This window comes from Coregonus clupeaformis, unplaced genomic scaffold (genome assembly GCF_020615455.1).
Source record: "Coregonus clupeaformis isolate EN_2021a unplaced genomic scaffold, ASM2061545v1 scaf0790, whole genome shotgun sequence".
Taxonomy (NCBI): Eukaryota; Metazoa; Chordata; class Actinopteri; order Salmoniformes; family Salmonidae; genus Coregonus; species Coregonus clupeaformis.
Window position 1 is genome coordinate 174086 of NW_025534245.1, and position 20056 is coordinate 194141.

General features: G+C 47.2%; 1 protein-coding gene across 2 annotated transcripts in view; it reads left to right on the forward strand.

The window, feature by feature from the left end:
- LOC121543138 (sterol regulatory element-binding protein cleavage-activating protein) overlaps positions 1-19956 on the forward strand; it is a 30555-nt gene extending 10599 nt beyond the window's left edge. Inside the window, exons 3-21 of one of the 2 annotated variants that reach the window (XM_045216758.1) lie at positions 1077-1197; positions 1439-1596; positions 1705-1925; positions 6360-6638; positions 7293-7419; positions 8247-8359; positions 8639-8733; positions 8903-9001; positions 9299-9511; positions 9988-10388; positions 10551-10697; positions 12481-12682; positions 12789-12904; positions 13259-13772; positions 14257-14425; positions 15355-15521; positions 15799-15879; positions 16491-16697; positions 16862-19956. In XM_045216758.1, the coding sequence (XP_045072693.1) occupies positions 1077-1197; positions 1439-1596; positions 1705-1925; positions 6360-6638; positions 7293-7419; positions 8247-8359; positions 8639-8733; positions 8903-9001; positions 9299-9511; positions 9988-10388; positions 10551-10697; positions 12481-12682; positions 12789-12904; positions 13259-13772; positions 14257-14425; positions 15355-15521; positions 15799-15879; positions 16491-16697; positions 16862-17107 (3676 nt within the window). In that variant the 3' untranslated portion in view covers positions 17108-19956. The remainder of the gene's footprint in view (positions 1-1076; positions 1198-1438; positions 1597-1704; positions 1926-6359; positions 6639-7292; positions 7420-8246; positions 8360-8638; positions 8734-8902; positions 9002-9298; positions 9512-9987; positions 10389-10550; positions 10698-12480; positions 12683-12788; positions 12905-13258; positions 13773-14256; positions 14426-15354; positions 15522-15798; positions 15880-16490; positions 16698-16861) is intronic. The other variant, XM_045216757.1, reaches the window with a different exon arrangement.
- The last annotated feature ends 100 nt before the right edge of the window (positions 19957-20056 follow it).

A 20056-nucleotide genomic window follows, 5' to 3' on the forward strand; every position in this document is an offset into this window, starting at 1 on the left:
TGAAATGCTTTTGCTCGTCCATGAAGGTGGACTACAACTTCTCGGCAACAGAGCTGGGTCTATACCCTTCACAGTGAGGTAGTCTCCTCACGAGGGGTAATAAAATAACACAATTGTAGATTTAAACTCACAAGGTCCGGATATTTCTAGAACTAGGTGGCAAAGAGATTTTAACTGGCTATGGTTGGCATCTTCCAAATTTGTACCTACTTTCATCCCTTTGCTGCAATGTATTGCCAGGGTGTGATCATCATTTCCATTCGTGGTAAAGAATGTACCCAATGGCCTGACTGAGACAAATGCAGCACTGTCACTCTGGCTGTTTGTTTTCGCCTCAGTAGCCTCGTAGCTTTCCATGAATTTTGGAAGCGCCCTTGAACTTAATGCACTTGTTGGTTGATGGTTTTCGTTGTTTCTGTGTGTGTGTGTTTGGGAACACCACCTGTTTTGCAGGGCAAATGGGTCCTAGAAAGTGGGCCTTTGTAGAAGAATGATTGAGTGACGATGACAACCTGGGATTAAAGGTTGTAGTTACACATACATTAGGGTGGAATTAGTGGGTATTAGTTAGACTCATGTTTTTACATGAGTGGATATGGTATCGGCATATTAAGCACTAAACCCCTTCAATCCTTTTCTCATTAAGTGTGTTCATTTCTGTGTCTGTGTGTGGGCGTGCAATTGTGCATGTGAGAGTTATCGGTCTACTAAATCTTCTAAATCTCAGTGTGTTTCATAAGAGCCAACCTCTTCCCAGGAGAACAGGGGTGTTGGTCTCTAGTTAATACTTAATCTGCCAACAAAGGACAGGGGAGGCAGTGGCACTGACTTATTTTTTCTCTCTTACAGACATTAACACACTTGCATACTCAGGGATGCTTATTTGGTCATACATGTATTATTACATACATTTAACTGTAAGGTCATGATAATTTTGGTAGAGGGTGTGTATTTTAGTGCTGGGATAAGAAGTCTCAATACTCAGGCCTGTAACTAATATTCAGACCCAAATGTAATGTATTCTCCACTCCCATGTGATCGCCCGTCCTCCCTCTTCTCTCTCCCCCCTCTCTCAGTTACCCCCTGCTGCGGCTGCCTCTGCCGGGGACAGGGCCGGTGGAGTTCACCACACGGGTCCGAGATTACACCGTCCCTTCCCATGAGCCCCAGGGAGACCTCGGCGAACGGCCTGACTGGGTAAGACTCACGGTCAAAAGATCAACCCACTTCCAGAGCCTACGTGGCTTGGGATTTAGACTGTTTACATGGTACATATTTCTTTTGTGGAACTCAATGAAACTAACACCACTATGTACCATGTAGTTACCAATTGCATTGAATTCTTTGAAATACCGTCTGAAAAAGGGACTACAATAACAATAACCCATCCATCTCTCTGCCCATGTTTTACAAACCTCTCGCTCTCCTTTTCCTCCAGTATCAGGGTCCTCCGGTGGCCTACATCCAGCAGGTCCTGGTGAAGGCAGCTGTGTCTCCTTGGGACAGTACGCTGGTCCCTGTGGACGTGTTCCGCTCCCCACTGGGCCGCGTATTCAGCCTGCTGGAGGAGATCCGCAATCATGTACACAACGACGGGTATGGGGAAACTACACACACACATCCAATGTCTCTCAGCCGCCTCTAGCTCTCTCTACCTTAAAATGCACCTTGACTGGACCGGACTTACCTCTCCTCTCTTTGCAGTTCTGGGGTCAGGAGCTTGGAGGCGCTCTGCCTGCAGGTGACAGACCTGTTGCCGGGGTTACGGCGTATGCAGACGGTGCTGCCGGAGCACGGTTGTCTGTTGGTCTCCCCCGGCAACTACTGGCAGAACCAGCGGGAACTGTTTGACTCTGACCCCGACCTGCTGAAGACCGTCCACCAGCACGAACCCAAAGGACTGCACACCTCTGCCACACTGAGAGGTAGAGAGGGAGGAAGGGGAGGGGTAAATAGAGGGCAGAGCAGAGGAAGTATCCTTTTGTATCCCTTTAGCTAATGCTCATTGAGCCCCAACTAGAACATGTGAGCGGAGTTGAGCGGTTGGAAATCGCGCTCATCGCTCATGGAGCGGTGCTTGCGCTCCATGGCCTTTCCTACCGCTCCAAATTCGCTCCGTTCATTAAAATCACAATTTAACCAACACCCATCTACAGTGGGGGAAAAAAGTATTTAGTCAGCCACCAATTGTGCAAGTTCTCCCACTTAAAAAGATGAGAGAGGCCTGTAATTTTCATCATAGGTATACGTTAACTATGACAGACAAAATGAGAAAAAAAATCCAGAAAATCACATTGTAGGATTTTTAATGAATTTATTTGCAAATTATGGTGGAAAAAGTATTTGGTCAATAACAAAAGTTTCTCAATACTTTGTTATATACCCTTTGTTGGCAATGACACAGGTCAAACGTTTTCTGTAAGTCTTCACAAGGTTTTCACACACTGTTGCTGGTATTTTGGCCCATTCCTCCATGCAGATCTCCTCTAGAGCAGTGATGTTTTGGGGCTGTCGCTGGGCAACAAGGACTTTCAACTCCCTCCAAAGATTTTCTATGGGGTTGAGATCTGGAGACTGGCTAGGCCACTCCAGGACCTTGAAATGCTTCTTACGAAGCCACTCCTTCGTTGCCCGGGCGGTGTGTTTGGGATCATTGTCATGCTGAAAGACCCAGCCACGTTTCATCTTCAATGCCCTTTCTGATGGAAGGAGGTTTTCACTCAAAATCTCACGATACATGGCCCCATTCATTCTTTCCTTTACACGGATCAGTCGTCCTGGTCCCTTTGCAGAAAAACAGCCCCAAAGCATGATGTTTCCACCCCCATGTTTCACAGTAGGTATGGTGTTCTTTGGATGCAACTCAGCATTCTTTGTCCTCCAAACACGACGAGTTTAGTTTTTACCAAAAAGTTATATTTTGGTTTCATCTGACATTCTCCCAATCCTCTTCTGGATCATCCAAATGCACTCTAGCAAACTTCAGACGGGCCTGGACATGTACTGGCTTAAGCAGGGGGACACGTCTTGCACTGCAGGATTTGAGTCCCTGGCGGCGTAGTGTGTTACTGATGGTAGGCTTTGTTACTTTGGTCCCAGCTCTCTGCAGGTCATTCACTAGGTCCCCCCGTGTGGTTCTGGGATTTTTGCTCACCGTTCTTGTGATCATTTTGACCCCACGGGGTGAGATCTTGCGTGGAGCCCCAGATCGAGGGTGATTATCAGTGGGGTCTACACTTTTGTTTCTGGTGTCCTTTGACAGCTCTTTGGTCTTGGCCATAGTGGAGTTTGGAGTGTGACTGTTTGAGGTTGTGGACAGGTGTCTTTTATACTGATAACAAGTTCAAACAGATGCCATTAATACAGGTAACGAGTGGAGGACAGAGGAGCCTCTTAAAGAAGAAGTTACTGGTCTGTGAGAGCCAGAAATCTTGCTTGTTTGTAGGTGACCAAATACTTATTTTCCACCATAATTTGCAAATAAATTCATTAAAAATCTTACAATGTTATTTTCTGGATTTTTTTTTCTCAATTTGTCTGTCATTGTTGACGTGTACCTATGATGAAAATTACAGGCCTCTCTCATCTTTTTAAGTGGGAGAACATGCACAATTGGTGACTGACTAAATCCTTTTTTCCCCACTGTATTTTTGTGACTACCTGGACCTACCAATTGGTTTTTAAGTATTGAAACCAAACCATATGGATTTGAATGAAAAGTATTTGAATAAACATGAAAAGGTGAATGTAAGAAGCAAACATCATTTCAAATAGGCTACATGTCATATTAAACAGCATATAAACACTCTAAATAGGTCAGGAGCCAGACAGGGAGCCTAAGAAGGAACGAAAATGAATTATTTAGGCTATATTATTTATATTATTTCAATTATTTCAAGGCTGTAGCCTACAAAGAAATACACTGCTCAAAAAAATTAAGGGAACACTTAAACAACACAATGTAACTCCAAGTCAATCACACTTCTGTGAAATCAAACTGTCCACTTAGGAAGCAACACTGATTGACAATACATTTCACATGCTGTTGTGCAAATGGAATAGACAACAGGTGGAAATTATGGCAATTAGCAAGACACCCCCAATAAAGGAGTGGTTCTGCAGGTGGTGACCACATACCACTTCTCAGTTCCTATGCTTCCTGGCTGATGTTTTGGTCACTTTTGAATGCTGTCGGTGCTTTCACTCTAGTGGTAGCATGAGACGGCTACAACCCACACAAGTGGCTCAGGTAGTGCAGCTCATCCAGGATGGCACATCAATGCGAGCTGTGGCAAGAAGGTTTGCTGTGTCTGTCAGCGTAGTGTCCAGAGCATGGAGGCGCTACCAGGAGACAGGCCAGTACATCAGGAGACGTGGAGGAGGCCGTAGGAGGGCAACAACCCAGCAGCAGGACCGCTACCTCCACCTTTGTGCAAGGAGGAGCAGGAGGAGCACTGCCAGAGCCCTGCAAAATGACCTCCAGCAGGCCACAAATGTGCATGTGTCTGCTCAAACGATCAGAAACAGACTCCCATGAGGGTGGTATGAGGGCCCGACGTCCACAGGTGGGGGTTGTGCTTACAGCCCAACACCGTGCAGGACGTTTGGCATTTGCCAGAGAACACCAAGATTGGCAAATTCGCCACTGGCGCCCTGTGCTCTTCACAGATGAAAGCAGGTTCACACTGAGCACGTGACAGACGTGACAGAGTCTGGAGACGCCGTGGAGAACGTTCTGCTGCCTGCAACATCCTCCAGCATGACCGGTTTGGCGGTGGGTCAGTCATGGTGTGGGGTGGCATTTCTTTGGGGGGCCGCACAGCCCTCCATGTGCTCGCCAGAGGTAGCCTGACTGCCTTTAGGTACCGAGATGAGATCCTCAGACCCCTTGTGAAACCATATGCTGGTGCGGTTGGCCCTGGGTTCCTCCTAATGCAAGACAATGCTAGACCTCATGTGGCTGGAGTGTGTCAGCAGTTCCTGCAAGAGGAAGGCATTGATGCTATGGACTGGCCCGCCCGTTCCCCAGACCTGAATCCAATTGAGCACATCTGGGACATCATGTCTCGCTCCATACACCAAAACCACGTTGTACCACAGACTGTCCAGGAGTTGGCGGATGCTTTAGTCCAGGTCTGGGAGGAGATCCCTCAGGAGACCATCCGCCACCTCATCAGGAGCATGCCCAGGCGTTGTAGGGAGGTCATACAGGCACATGGAGGCCACACACACTACTGAGCCTCATTTTGACTTGTTTTAAGGACATTACATCAAAGTTGGATCAGCCTGTAGTCTGGTTTTCCACTTTAATTTTGAGTGTGACTCCAAATCCAGACCTCCATGGGTTGATACATTTGATTTCCATTGATAATTTGTGTGTGATTTTGTTGTCAGCACATTCAACTATGTAAAGAAAAAAGTATTTCATAAGATTATTTCATTAATTCAGATCTAGGATGTGTTATTTTAGTGTTCCCTTTATTTTTTTGAGCAGTGTACATTGTGAAGCATTTGCGAGTGTGACACAATAGGCTGGTAGGGACATAAAGGGCTCAGCATTTAAACAACATTTTGTTGTATTAAATCACTATAGTCTATAAATTGAGCATATAGGCTGTGACTTACTTAGAATTAAATACAAATTAAACGATAAATGCCTTATTTGTCTGTCTACAGTGCCTTGAACGAGTTTGGCCAGTCTGTGGCTTCAGGCTCATGTGATGGTGCCTGGAGTGCAGGCCAGCAGCAGAGAATATCATTTGCAGAGCCACTGGGGAGGCTAAACACCCTTTTTGGCCAATCTTGTCAGGCTGAGCAGAGATGCAGAGTTGTTTTTAAAAATGTCTATAGGTAGGCGTAAAGGTTTTTAGGCAAAATAACCCAATCAAAACAGAAAGCTCCTTGAAAGTGGGAATGTGCCAGGCCTATTGGGCTAAAATTATTAATGGCTTATTGTATAGATAATAGAACAAAAATGAACGAAACTTTTAAGAGATCTGATTTTTAGTTTATAAATACTTTGCTACAATGACACTCTTAGTTATTTACAAACCTTGTTCCTTTCTTTTAGCATGTGCATGTAGTAAGTACACCATCATGCTTTCGGGATACATATAGCAAAGGGCTATAGCAGCACACAAGTAGACTACAAATGCATGCCCTCAGCTCGTGAAGTAAGCCCGACTTTTTTGGAGCGAAATGGGAGCGGGCAAGATGGTCGACGCTCCATCCTTTGGGAATCTCGCTCCGCGCTCCAGTCAAATTGGGCACGCTCCTCACTCCGCTCACGTACTCTGGCCCCAACTAGTGGCAGCCTGGTAATGCTGATGTTGTTCAATGCTAATTGTGTGTGTGTTTAGACCTGCTGTTTGGCGTCCCGGGGAAACACACAGGGGTGAGTCTGTACAGCAGGAAGAAGGTGGTCACCTACACCATCACCATGGTCCTGGGCAGCTATGACACCAGGTTCCTGTCTAGCCTGCGGGCGCGTCTCCGCCAGCTGCACCCTTCGGTGAACTGCAGCCTGCGAGACGACCACATGGTGCACGTGCACTTCAAGGAGGAGATAGGCGTCGCCGAGCTCATCCCCCTGGTCACCACCTACATCATACTGTTCGCCTACATCTACTTCTCCACACGTAAGTATCTGACTGGTCTGGACGCCACGGGGGCATCTCAATAGTCTGAAGAGGTTCACTTCCCTTCATCTGCACTGATCTGAAAGTTGGCTTAGTTTGAATTAGTTAAAGATGCATCCTTCTTTCCATCCGTGCTTCCTTGAAGTAATGTGTCCCATTACTAAGGCTGGTGGGGGCAATTGGTTTCAAATGAAATGCTTTGGGGGCCTCTCCTTTTCTCTGGGATATTGTTCCCAGGTGCCCAGTCAAGGCCACAGAGCCAAGGCCCAGAATAGTGTGTGTGTGTGTGTGTTTGACTGAGTCCTAGCCAAGGCTGTTCCTGTCTAGTCCAGGGATAATCCCGTATACAGGAACACTGTAGTCCACCATAATGCACAACGATAAGACTCACCAATGTGTGCCAACACCAACAATATGCTGGCATACACACACACACACACACGTGCAATCTGTACTGTACACAAACCTCATTTCAACTAAGATCTGCAGAAACTCACTCATGCTCAGAGACATTCTTCTTTGTAGTGTGGCTGTGTAGCCTCTGTCTATGCTACCTCTTTCCTTCCAGTGTGTGTAGCCGCTGTCTATGCTAACTCTTTCCTTCCAGTGTGTGTAGCCTCTGTCTATGCTAACTCTACTTCTTCCTCTCACCAGGTAAGATTGACATGGTGAAGTCAAAATGGGGCTTGGCGCTGGCTGCCGTGGTAACGGTGCTCAGCTCTCTGCTTATGTCTGTGGGGCTCTGCACCCTGTTCGGCCTGACGCCCACACTCAATGGAGGGTAAGAAACACACACACACCAAAAGCATGCCCACACACTCACTAACTCACACACACACACACACACTCTAAAAGCCCCTGACCCTCTCCTGCTCATTGATCTGTATGGATTATTGTGGGACTGCAGATGTTAATGTACAGTGAGTGACAGGGGACTCTGTTACCGAGAGCAACAGATGTGGACTTAAAGGGGAGGCGGGAATCCTAAGAGGGCGGGGATAGATATTGATGTGGCGTACCTGGCCAATCACACCCAGCTTATTGGAATGTAGAGGATGGCGTGACCACCTCACACCATCCAAATCTCACCAACCATCAACCAAGATTCCAGGGTCTATACACACACATGCACATAGACCTACATACCCTCTATTGTGCATATTGACACAATGGCCACACAATAAATCCTGAAGTAATAACACGTGTGTTTAGTCTTTATCTTCTGTGGCGTGGTTATGTTACATACTGACCTCCAACCCACCAACCCTTATCTCCACGTGTAGTGATAGCATATCTCCGGTTCACTCTGTCAAACCTTCTTCATTCGCCCGTTCTCTCTTTCTTCATCCATACTCTTGTCTACTACATGTCCCAGTTTCTATTTTTAACCAGTGTTTTATTTGTGTGACAAATATAATGACCTCAATCAAATTGAAAATCCTGACCTCTCTCCCACCCTAACATCCAAACGTGCATCTATCACCTGATCCACAAATAAGCACTCTTGAGAGCACTGGTTACTCAAATGAGATTATGAAGTATTATTCACAATAGCCTTGTAATCATGTTGTCTCTCCTTGTGTCTCTCTCTCTCTCTCTCTCTCTCAGTGAGATCTTCCCCTATCTGGTGGTGGTGATAGGGCTGGAGAACGTCCTGGTTCTCACCAAGTCTGTGGTGTCCACCCCTGTTGACCTGGAGGTCAAACTACGCATCGCTCAGGGTAAGACTGTGTGGGTGGGTTGGTTGGTTCTTCTATCCTTGTGGGGACCTACAAATCCCCAAACGTCCCCACAAGGATAGTAAAACAAGGAACATTATCCCTCGTGGGGACATTTCCCACATCCCCATGAGGACAAAGGCTATTTTAAGCTTAGGGGTTAGAGTTACAGGTTAAGGTTAGTGTTATGGTTTAGGGTTAGGGAAAATAGGATTTGGAATAGAAATTAATTTTAGGTCCCCTCGAGTGAAAGCCAAGCATTTGTGTGTTGTCCCTCTCCAGGCCTTAGTAATGAGAGCTGGTCTATCATGAAGAACATGGCCACAGAGCTGTGCATCATCCTCATAGGATATTTCACCCTGGTGCCTGCTATCCAGGTAACACACACACACACACACCAATCTATCGCACACTGGCGTATGAACACAGGTAGACACACACTTTCATTCACATAGTAGAGCATACCGCCACACAACATACACCCACGCACACTTCTCCCGTGTAAGTTATGAGTGGCCTGATGTTTATTTCTGTGTGTGTTTCCAGGAGTTCTGTCTGTTTGCTGTGGTGGGGCTGGTGTCTGACTTCTTCCTTCAGATGTTCTTCTTCACCACAGTCCTTTCCATTGACATCCGACGCATGGAGGTGAACACAGGCACACACACACACTGTCAACAGTGTTTTCCTTAGTAATTAACCGCATGGAGGAGAGGTCATAGACACACAAACATTTGCAATGTGAAGGCGAGGTCTCTTGTGACATGAGTCATTTCCTGAGTCGACAGTATTCAGTAAAATATTGACAGTCTCTTTATCCACCTTGTTCCCCTGTTACGCTCAGACACATACTCTTAACACTAATCCATACACATATACTCATACTTGTATACGTTACACACTCCCACATGCCCGCACCCTAAAACTGTCCTCTCACACACACAGTTGGCCGATCTGAACCGGCGTCTTCCAGCCGAGGCTGGGATGCCACCTCCCAAACCGGGCCCCCTGCGCCCTCGGGAGGCGCCTCCTCCCCCACGGCCCTCGCCCCACACCATCACCCTGCAGACGCCCGCCTTCAGGAACCTGCGTCTGCCCAAGAGGCTCCGTGTGGTCTACTTCCTGGCCCGCACGCGTCTGGCCCAGCGCTTCATCATGGTGAGACTGGGTGGAGGCACTTCCAGAAAATACAGTTCGTTTAAGTTAGGGTTGCACGATTATTTCACAAAATGTACAGGCTTTCCAGAAATTAGGATTGAAAGATTCCTGATTTCCTGCTTATTCCCGTCTGATTCCGGGAATCTTCCAACTGGATTTTTGGGGAATTTGGGGAAGTTACCGGACTTTTGCGACCCTAGTTTCACTTAGTCCAGTGTTAACAAATGCTTGTGTGAAAGGAGGGTGAGTTAGCACTGGGCTAAGAACAAGCAGTGTGAAAAAGCCTTAAGGGTGACTGTCTCAAGGCCTTTTCACAGAGATTCTGCCTTTTGGGCCGTCATGTCTGCATGTGTAACTGTCTGTCTCGCCTGTCAATATTTGTCTGTCTCTGTATGACTGTTTGAACGTTTACAGTACTTGCTTGAAGTAGCTCTCTGTATGCATTGACATGTCCCTGTATCCCTGTATTGTTGTAGGTGGGTACAGTGATCTGGATTGGCATCCTGGCCTACACGGACCCCGCCGGCCTCCGCACCTACCTGGCAACCCAGGTATCTGAACAGAGCCCCCTGGGGGAGGGCGGGGCCGGGGGTCTGCCCCCCAACCTGGGAGTAGCCCCAGTCTTCCCTGGACCAGGAGGGGACCCCGCCAGCACCCTCAGTGTCCTCCCCGCCCCGGCTGAACCCACCCCGCTTCCAGAGAACCAGTCCCAGGGCCACCATGGGGCCCCCAGGGAAGGAGTACCCCACCAGGCCCAGCCCCCACCCCTGGTGCCCCAGATCAGCTGGGGGGCGGAGGATGAGGAGGGCTGGAGGAGACTGTCTTTCAGACACTGGCCCTTGCTCTTCAGCTACTATAATATTACACTGGCCAAGAGGTAGGTCAGGGGAGTTGGAATGAGTTACTGTGTGTGTATGTGCATAGTGTGTGTGTGTCACTGTTTACCCTACTGACCATGCTTTTGGGTTATGGATGGGAAGAAAGGTGAATTCAATGTCTAATGTAGGAAATGTCATTTTGTTACCTTTCTGTCCCACAGATACATCAGCATCCTGCCTGTCATCCCCGTCACGCTCCACCTGAGCCCCCGGGAGGCCATCGAGACGCGTCACCCCCAGGACACACGCCACCCCCCGCCGCCCACCCTCAAAACTAACGACCTGCCCGCAGACCTCACGCTCTACAAGTCAGTACCGACACACTCACACATGCAACAACCTCTATCGCCAAGGCCTTCAAACTACAGATTGACTAATATTCCCCCTAATACCACAATCTATGCACTTCATGTTTTTCAAATGCACACACCCACACACAGTGCACACCACTTCAAAGTCCATGCTAATGCTCTTGTGCAGGCGAAAGGTCAATGTTATAGGGAACGGTTATGGTGTCAAGGCCAAGAGATTCAGTGATAATCCACACAGTCCAAACTCGCATCTCATACAGTATATGCTCGCATTTGTCCCACATAGGATTGCAAAATTCCAGAAACTTTCAATAAACTCCCTGGTTTTCCCATAATCCCGGTTGGAGGATCCTGGAATCAGGAAGGAGTAAGCAGGAAATCCAGAAGCCTCCAACCAGGATTTCTGGAAAACCAGGGAATTTATTGAAAGTTCCAGACATTTTGCAACCCTAGTCCCAGACCTCTCTCCTCTCCCTCTCTTTCTAACTTTGTAAACTAAACAAGGCCAAACAGTCCGTCACTGTGTCGATGGTTATCTAAAAAAGAGTTTTTCTCTTATCTCTACAGTTGACTGGATATTGGGCGAGTTCATTTTTCATCGGTGCCCCAGGTGGGTGGGATTTGCACATTTTAGACCATTCCATTGGTCCTAAAGTGAAATCTCCACCCACCCGGGGCACAGGGCCATGCAAAACAAACTCCCTCACTGACTCGCAGACTTTGGTCCTATCTACCAGCTCATCTGATTGGCTGTCAGGTTACTCGTAAGATGTCCGTGGGTTGATGATGTCATGGTGGAGTGGGTGATGGTTGGTGTGGTTTTTGGATGGTGTGAAACGGGATCTCAACTGTGTTTTCCCTAGTTCTATTTTGTTAGTAGTAGGGGGCAAAGGTTCCTCAAAACAACAGGCAGTACTGCCAACATCAATGTTTGTATTAGAACAAACAGAATTAGGCAGGGGGGGGTGCTGTGTTGCTTGAGAAGTGAGGATGGAAATATTGTTTTAAAAGACCACCAGTGTTTTTCCTGCTGTGTACTACATCCTTGACCAATAGCATATTAAAATCGATCCAACTTTTGAACTTTGTCCACCGTGATTTGTAACGCTAGGGAGGTTTTTCATTGTAAGTGGAAGGTCTGAATCATATTCATCAGGTCATGAACATGTGCTATTTGCAGCCAGTTTGTGCACACTACATGGGTACGTTTCCCTAAGGGGACAATAAAGTCAGTATGTACAGGCTGACTCCATGCATGAGTGTGTGCTGGACCAGTCAGACTCTGCCGTGGTTTCAGGACTGGTATTGCATGTCGAGCTGGTCACACCAGTGCGTCAGGCCCTATTGTCATGGCAGTGACGCATTCTACACTACAGGTGATTTTGAGGCTTCTGCCTTTACAACCGTCTCTACTAGAGGGACTCACTGGACCCATAATAATAATAATAATAAAATGGCTCTGCATTCTAGACTTTTCTCATGGGGGATAATGAACAGTCAGTCATGTTATGTCATTCTGACAAGCTTATGATTTATGTTGGTACGTAATTGCGTCAAGTTCACACCTTTCTCAAGGTTCAAGTCTTTCTATTGTAAGATGCACTGTGCGGGCTACAAGATGGTTTGGTCTCCCGGTCATTAGTACTCTCTGTCTAACTTTCTCTCTCTTCACATATTTAACCTGCTCTCTCTCAATCTCAATGCAATCCAAACCAGCGTTATTGGCACGTATGGAGAAGGCATCACAGAGGTTATTTACCCTCTCTGTCTCTCTCTTTAGGGTAGCAGCTCTGGGCCTGGCAGCAGGGGTTCTGCTGGTGCTGCTGCTATTCTGTCTCTACCGGGTCCTCTGTCCCCGCAACTACGGCCAGAACGGCGTGGCCCACGGACGCCGTCGCCGCGGTGACCTGCCCTGCGACGACTACGGCTACTCGCCACCCATCAGCGAAATCTCCCCCCTGCTGCTGCGTGGACACAGCATGGTGAGAGACTGGGCGCACACAATTGGACACAAATACCATTGTTTATTTGCGTGAATATTTACGAGTATCTCTCCTCTGCATTCTCTCTCTCTCTCTCTCTCTCTAGGATATAGAGTGTCTGGCGAGTGATGGCATGCTGTTGGCCAGTTGCTGTCTGGCAGGACAGATCCGTGTGTGGGACGCTCAGACTGGAGACTGCCTCACCGTCATTCCTAAACATGGGTAAGACAGGTGCAAACATACCACATACAGAAGTTCACCTTGGCCGATACAGGCTTACATACACACAGCTATGGACAGTTCATGCTTGTGTTCATGCATAGTTTTCTCTTTTTTGGCCTGCCACCACCCACCTCTTCGGAGTACAACTTTTATTATTTGAATAATAAATGTACAATATTAACTTTACATATGTAAGTACAAGTCATTAGATTTATTTTTTCAGTATAGTATTCCTCTGTGTTCAACCTTCTTCCCATTCCCATGTCCTTTATTTCTTCCTACATAGTCTTCCCTCCTGTTCTATATGCATATCCAGCCTTCTAGCCTGAACGCTAAACTGTCTCTCTCTGTCAGCCTGCGGCGGAGTAGCAGCAGTGGCTGCTGGCAGCAGCGGGATGGATGGGACGCTGTGGGTGTGGCCGAACCTGAGAACCTGGGGAGCGGGACAGAACCAGGGGGCGGGGTTTTTGACGAGGACGAGGGTTACCCCCTCAGGCGGCGGAGCACCCCACGCCCGGCCCTCTTTGAGGATCAACCCGACCTCACTCCCCTCATCGACACCAACTTTGACTCCCAGCCCCCCTCCCACCTTCTCCTCACCCCGCCCAGGGATGGCTTTGACTTCGGGGGGCTGGTGGAGAGGGCCTACCTGGAGCACGAGCCTCCCTCGCCGGGCCTCGCTGCCTCCTACCCCTCCCCCTCCCCCTCACCCCCGTCGGGACCCGCTCCCCAGAGGAGACGCAGCCTGGGGTACATCCAGCCCCCTGCTCCACAGGGCCAGGGAACCCCGGACTGGGAAAGCGCTGTGTGGGCCATGGAGCTCCGGGGGAACCTCATCGCTGCTGGGAGGAGCAGCGGCAAACTGGAGGTGAGACCCAATCCCATATCAACCCCTAGCCCCTACCCCGTCACTAGACACTTTATGATGCTCCCTTGTAGAACAGAAATAAATAACTGAATGGGTGTAGAGGGAGTGGATGAGATGGGAAGGCGCAGGGGAAGTGGGAAGAGAGGGGGTAGTCAAGCAGGAAACAATATTTGCAAGAGGAGAGAGTACAAATGACCTGGACTAACCTGTACCCCGCACATTGACTCGGTACCGGTACCCCCTGTAGATAGCCTTGCTATTGTTATTTTATTGTTACTTTTATTTTGTACTTTATTTTATTTAGTAAATATTTCTTGAACTGCATTGTTGGTTAAGGGCTTGTAAGTAAGCATTTTACGGTAAGGTCTACACCTGTTGTATTCGGCGCATGTGACAAATAACATTTGATTTGAGTCGGAGAAATTGGCACAGAGAAAGCCAGAAAAAGACAGGGCAAGTGCACTAATGTGTGATGTGTGGTTAGCTGTGGGACGCTGTGGAGGGCTCGTTACGCTGCAGTAATGAAGATGGCGTCTCAGGGATCACGGCCCTGGCCTTCCTCAACAACAGGATCGTGGCGGCCAGACTCAACGGCTCTCTAGACTTCTTCACTGTCGACATCAACAAGCCTCTGGGCTTACTGCAGTACAGAGGTGAGCACACACACTGTCAAATGACCCAATGATGTCAATATCAGTCCCCTGTAGCTCAGTTGGTAGAGCATGGTGCTTGCAACGCCAGGGTTGTGGGTTCATTTCCCACGGGCGTCTGCTAAATGACTAAAATGTCAAATGTAATAGACACTGAGTGTACAAAACATTAGGAACCTGCTTTTTCCATGACATAGACTGACCAGGGGAATCCAGGTGAAAGCTATGATCCCTTATTGATGTCACTTGTTAAATCCACTTCATTCAGTGTAGATGAAGGGGAGGAGACAGGTTCAATAATGATTTTTAAGCCTTGAGACATGGATTGGGTTTGTGTGCCATTCAGAGGGTGAATGGGAAAGACAAAATGGTAGTGAACGGGGTATGGTAGTAGGTGCCAGGCGCACCGGTTTGACTGTGTCAAGAACTGCAACAATGCTGGGTTTTTCACGCTCAACAGTTTCCTGTGTGTATTAAGAATGGTCCACCACGCAAAGGATATCCAGCCAACTTGACAAAACTGTGGGAAGCAAGAGAGTCAACATGGGCCAGCATCCGTGTGAAATGCTTTCGACACCATGTAGACGAGTTGAGGCTGTTCTGAGGGCAACAGGGGGTGCAACTCAATATTAGGAAGGTGTTCCTATAATATTTTGTACACTCAGTGTATGTCTGTAATACGCTTGTGTCGTGTCACAATCGGTAAAATGTCAACACAACTGGAGTCACCTCGCCATTTCTGGAGACATGTTATTGACAGGCCAGCGCTACGGTAGCTATCAATAGTGTAGTTAACTAATTGTCAAGTAAGGTGTCTCCAGACGTTTACTTTTTCAACGTTTGTGACGTCTTAACTTTCAGCGCGTATTAACTCTAGACATCTGTAATGAGTGTGTTATTATCTATATTGACTGTGTTCTGTGTGGTGCCAGGTCCCCCCGGGCGTTGTAACATGCCACCCTCGCCCTGCTACAGCAGTGAGGATGTGATCTCATGCCAGCTGACGCGCTCGGTGCAGTGTGCCCACCAGAAACCCATCACAGTGCTTCGAGCCGCTGCCGGCAGAGTGGTCACGGGCAGCCAGGACCACACCGTCAGGGTGAGTGAGAACACAAACACACACAGAAACACGCACACAGATGTACAGAAACACACACACACACACACACACGTGGTTAGCTGTGGGACACTGTGGAGGGCTCGTTATGCTGCAGTAATGAAGATGGCGTCTCAAGGATCACGGCCCTGGCCTTCTTCAACAACAGGATTGTGGCGGCTCGTGTATATAATTCATAAACTTTTTGCATGATAAAACAGAATAAAATCAACACTCACTCACACACACTAAAACCCTGCTGTTTGTCCCTCTGTGTCAGGTGTATCGTCTGGAGGACTCATGCTGTCTCTTCACCCTCCAGGGCCACTCTGGGGGAATCACTGCCATCTATATAGACCAGGTTAGTCAATGGTACAGTCTGTGTCCCCCCCACACCATCGGGACAGTCCGATGGTACAGCCCTGTCCCTCAAAGCTGTGTTCCAATGGCTAAACTCTTGTCTGGCTGCATTCCAACCCAAAACCTGCTCCCTTGATGAATTGCCCCCAGAAGGATAGTTATGCAACGTAGCAATGGGCTCACCATGCTCCTAAAATTCCACCTTTTCCGAACCTTCTATACCAGTCTTGGTGGGTGTGCAGGAGAGTCACTAAGGCACAGGCAGCACAATTCTGATATTTTTTCCACAAATTGGTCTTTTGACCAATCACATCCAATCTTTTCACATCAGATCTTTTTCAGAGCTGGTCTCATTGGTTAAAAGACCAATTAGTGGAAAGTAATCCGAATTGGGCTGCCTGTGTAAATGCAGCCTAAGATGCTCCTTTCGATCAAAATCCATTCGACTGTAAGCCCCCCTTACTAGGGCACATCGTAGCAAAACTTTTTGCAACGGAAAATTAGGATTTCTTATGAACAACTCCAGGTAGTACCTCCCCATAGCAGTCCACTTTTTTCTGTTTGTACTTAATATGACCCATGTGAAGTATCAGTCATTATGTTGTGTTGCAGACCATGGTTCTGGCCAGTGGGGGGCAGGACGGAGCCATCTGTCTGTGGGATGTGCTGACGGGCAGCCGGGTGAGCCACGTGTACGGTCACCGCGGCGACGTGACCTCGCTGGTGTGCACCACATCGTGCGTGATCAGCAGCGGCCTCGACGACCTCATCTGCATCTGGGACCGCAGCACGGGCATCAAGCTCTACTCCATACAGCAGGTGGGTCTCTGTGTGTGTGTGGATAATTTGGGAGAAATCTGGTAAACTTCTCTCCTGTTATTCAATGATAGTTTATGCTTTTATGCCTCTTCACCTGCTCTCCATCCCAATGTTCCCTTCTTTCTCTAAACCTAACTTGTCTCCCCCCTCTCTCTCTCTCCCAGGAGGTAGGCTGCGGGGCCAGTCTGGGGGTGATCTCTGAGTCTCTCCTGGTGACAGGGGGCCAGGGCTGTGTCTCCTTCTGGGACCTGAACTTCGGGGACCTCCTCCAGACGGTCTACCTGGGCCAGAGCAGCGACGGCCAGGGGGTCCGCCAGCTTTTGGTGCTGAACAACGCCGCCATCGTCTGCGACTTTGGCTCCGAGCTCAGCCTGGTCTACGTGCCCTCTGTGCTGGAGAAGCTGGACTGAGCAGGAGCAGAACTAGGACAGGCGCCACACAGTGGCCTGGAGGAGTAGATGAAATGATCAGTACTGACAATGGGGATACATGCAAACTCAACTCTTTTTGGCTCTTTTCGCTACACTACACTGCAGTTGGACAATCTTCTTGGAAAGAGTTGACGTGATTGGCTTATTTCGATCGCTAGTACTTTCCCCGATTAGGTGGGAGGGCATTTTTATAGCAATACATAACATTTTTTATAAAGCTAATGTCTGGTTGGAGAGACATGTACAGACGGTCAACCTGCCACAGGGTGAGGTCTGTCTGAACAGAAAGATGACCCTTGAACTTGTTAGTAGCTCAGGGGGTTTGTAATAATATAATAATATGCCATTTAGCAAACGCTTTTATCCAAAGCGACTTACAGTCATGATTTGATGCTTTGTAGCCAAGCATTGGATGATTTGGGGTACACACACCCCAAGGGGTTCCCATCCAACGATCAGTCTCTGCACTCTATGCTGCTGTCATTGGCGGAGCTGTTTGATACCCCGCCCATCCCACCACGCCAGCCAATCAGTGTAGCGCAGCTCTGGCAGGCTCATGTCATGAGGTCTGAGGACCATTGGGCTAAGCTAAGCAGTTACTAGCATGTGTATGTGTGTATTTTGTGTCCTGGGAAAGAAACAAAGTCCCTTTTTATGGTGAAATACTGCTGACAAAAATCCTTCATTATTGTGTGTGTGTGAGAGATAATTGGATACGATTACTGTAATGAAATGCACCTTGAGAGGGGTTTGTTTTTATGTTTAAATCTATTTATTAGTTTTAAGTAACAATTTGTTTGAGAATTGCATAATAATATAATGTGGAGATGTCATAAATGTAAGGTTTGATATTTTTTTAAACATTGGTTATGATGAGATTAATATTTGTAATATGAATATTTTGGAACTGAAAAAGGTAAAGGGTTTTCTTGGAGTTGGGGATTGAGGGGGAGAGGTTCCTTCCCTTACCCCCGCCTCAGGCTCTGATTTTAGGGCTACTGTTGCTGCAAGAGGACCCATCTGGTCCATAAGAGCCCCTTTAGCTGTAAGCGGCTCTATACCTGTATACTTTCTGCTTGAATTTTGGATTTGCATCTGAAGTTGTGCTAGCTATACATTGGCACACATTGTTAGAGTTTACATTGGCTGCCCTCTTCCCGTGTTAACTGTGCCCAGGAGAAATGTGAGATCATTTGAGATTGTGAATATATTCAATTGTACTGTTTTACATTAGTAACGTTATGTCATGCTACTCTTGTACATCTTGTTCTCTGACAAAACGTTCCATTGAGGAAATCACGTTACTTTTTAAATACCTAAAAAAGGCTTCCTATTGATAAACATTATCTCTGTCCCTATGTTTTTCCAATACAATGAAAAGGTATCTTATTTTTTCGGTCTTATCTCTGTAATTCTCTGCTTGTGAGTTTGAGAACCCTATCAGGCATAAAAGGAGGATGGGTAGGGCACCAGTAATATGGTGATAAGTCCACCTTAGCCCATCCAGTCTTTTCATGTGAGCAAAGGAGTCAGTCGGGCGTCAGACTAGGAATGAGGAGGAATTTCAGATGGTACCCTCTAGGTTGGACCCTCTACTAACTCGACCTTTCTTCCAGCCCGAAAGCTCTGAGTGAATGTAGCGCTAGCTTGCAGACACACAATGCAGAGAGAATGTAGTGGGCTTGACCTTAGACGTTAGCCTACTTGGTTACTTACACCCTCACCAGGTGCACTAGCTGAATGTAGATCCGTGATGCTTGATATTGAAAAGCAAATCCACTCAACTTCAACCTACAGATATCATACAGAAATGTAACACTAATTTGTGCACTAACTCTTAACCCTCTCAAATGCACGTGCTCACACACACACACACACACACACACACACACACACACACACTAGGCACTTTGAAACATAATGTATACACACATACTGAAAACACCATGAAAACGTAGAAACGCACACATCAGACTTGTGAATGCAGGGGTGGACAGCTTTAGTCCAAGTGTTGCAGTGTCTGCTGGCTTATCAATAACATGAATTGAAGAAAAATACAAACCCAGACAGGCACGCCATCGCTCAAGGACTCAAGTTGTGAACCCGTGTTCTATTGTAACGGTTCTAATTTATTTCGTTTTTTTTAAATGTAAATAATAGGTGAAAAAGCTTTAGAGGATGTGTAGATTCACTTATAATTATATTTTTTTCTTTCTGGGCAATGTGGGGGGAATGTTTGTTGAAGGATATAAACGGCTGCCTGAGTTGGGCAGTAAAATATGGTTGTGATCCAAGTCCTTAAGCTGCCTTTCCTTATCTCCTTGCTTGCAAATAATGATACCATAGTTATAACAGACATCTATCCAATGTGACAGTTCACACACATTCAGTCACAGATTTGATTTGAATATGTGGCCTATGCAGGATTTTAACTGCACAACTCTGGTGTTGCGAGCACTATGCTCCAGGATGGAACAACATGTCTTGAACAGGTGTTTTCTAACATATTTGTTTTACAGCGATCTGCCACTATCAGTAGGGATGAAAGGAGAAGGGAAGCATTTAAGATAATTGGAACACAGCGCATGTCCCCTTGATCTGTTCCCTTTGGTCCTACAAAAGTTGACAGGGGGAAGGAGGTGTAAATATTGTTTTTGTGGAATCATGGACCTGCTCTGCCCGCCTCCTCCCGAACCACCTCCTCTCGTCGGTTGGTTATGGTACGCAGACTGTAGTGGAGGTAGCAAATGTTCTGTACTATTTTACTATTTTTAACACAGGAGCAAAACTTTGTACTAATTTCCAAATAAAGAGGATTTGATACCTTGTCATGTCTGTAGTGTGTGTGTGTGTGATAAAAAAAAAAAAGTTAAGTAAAAAAATAAGTCAGTTACTATGATACTCACTTGAGAAATAAACCATACATCA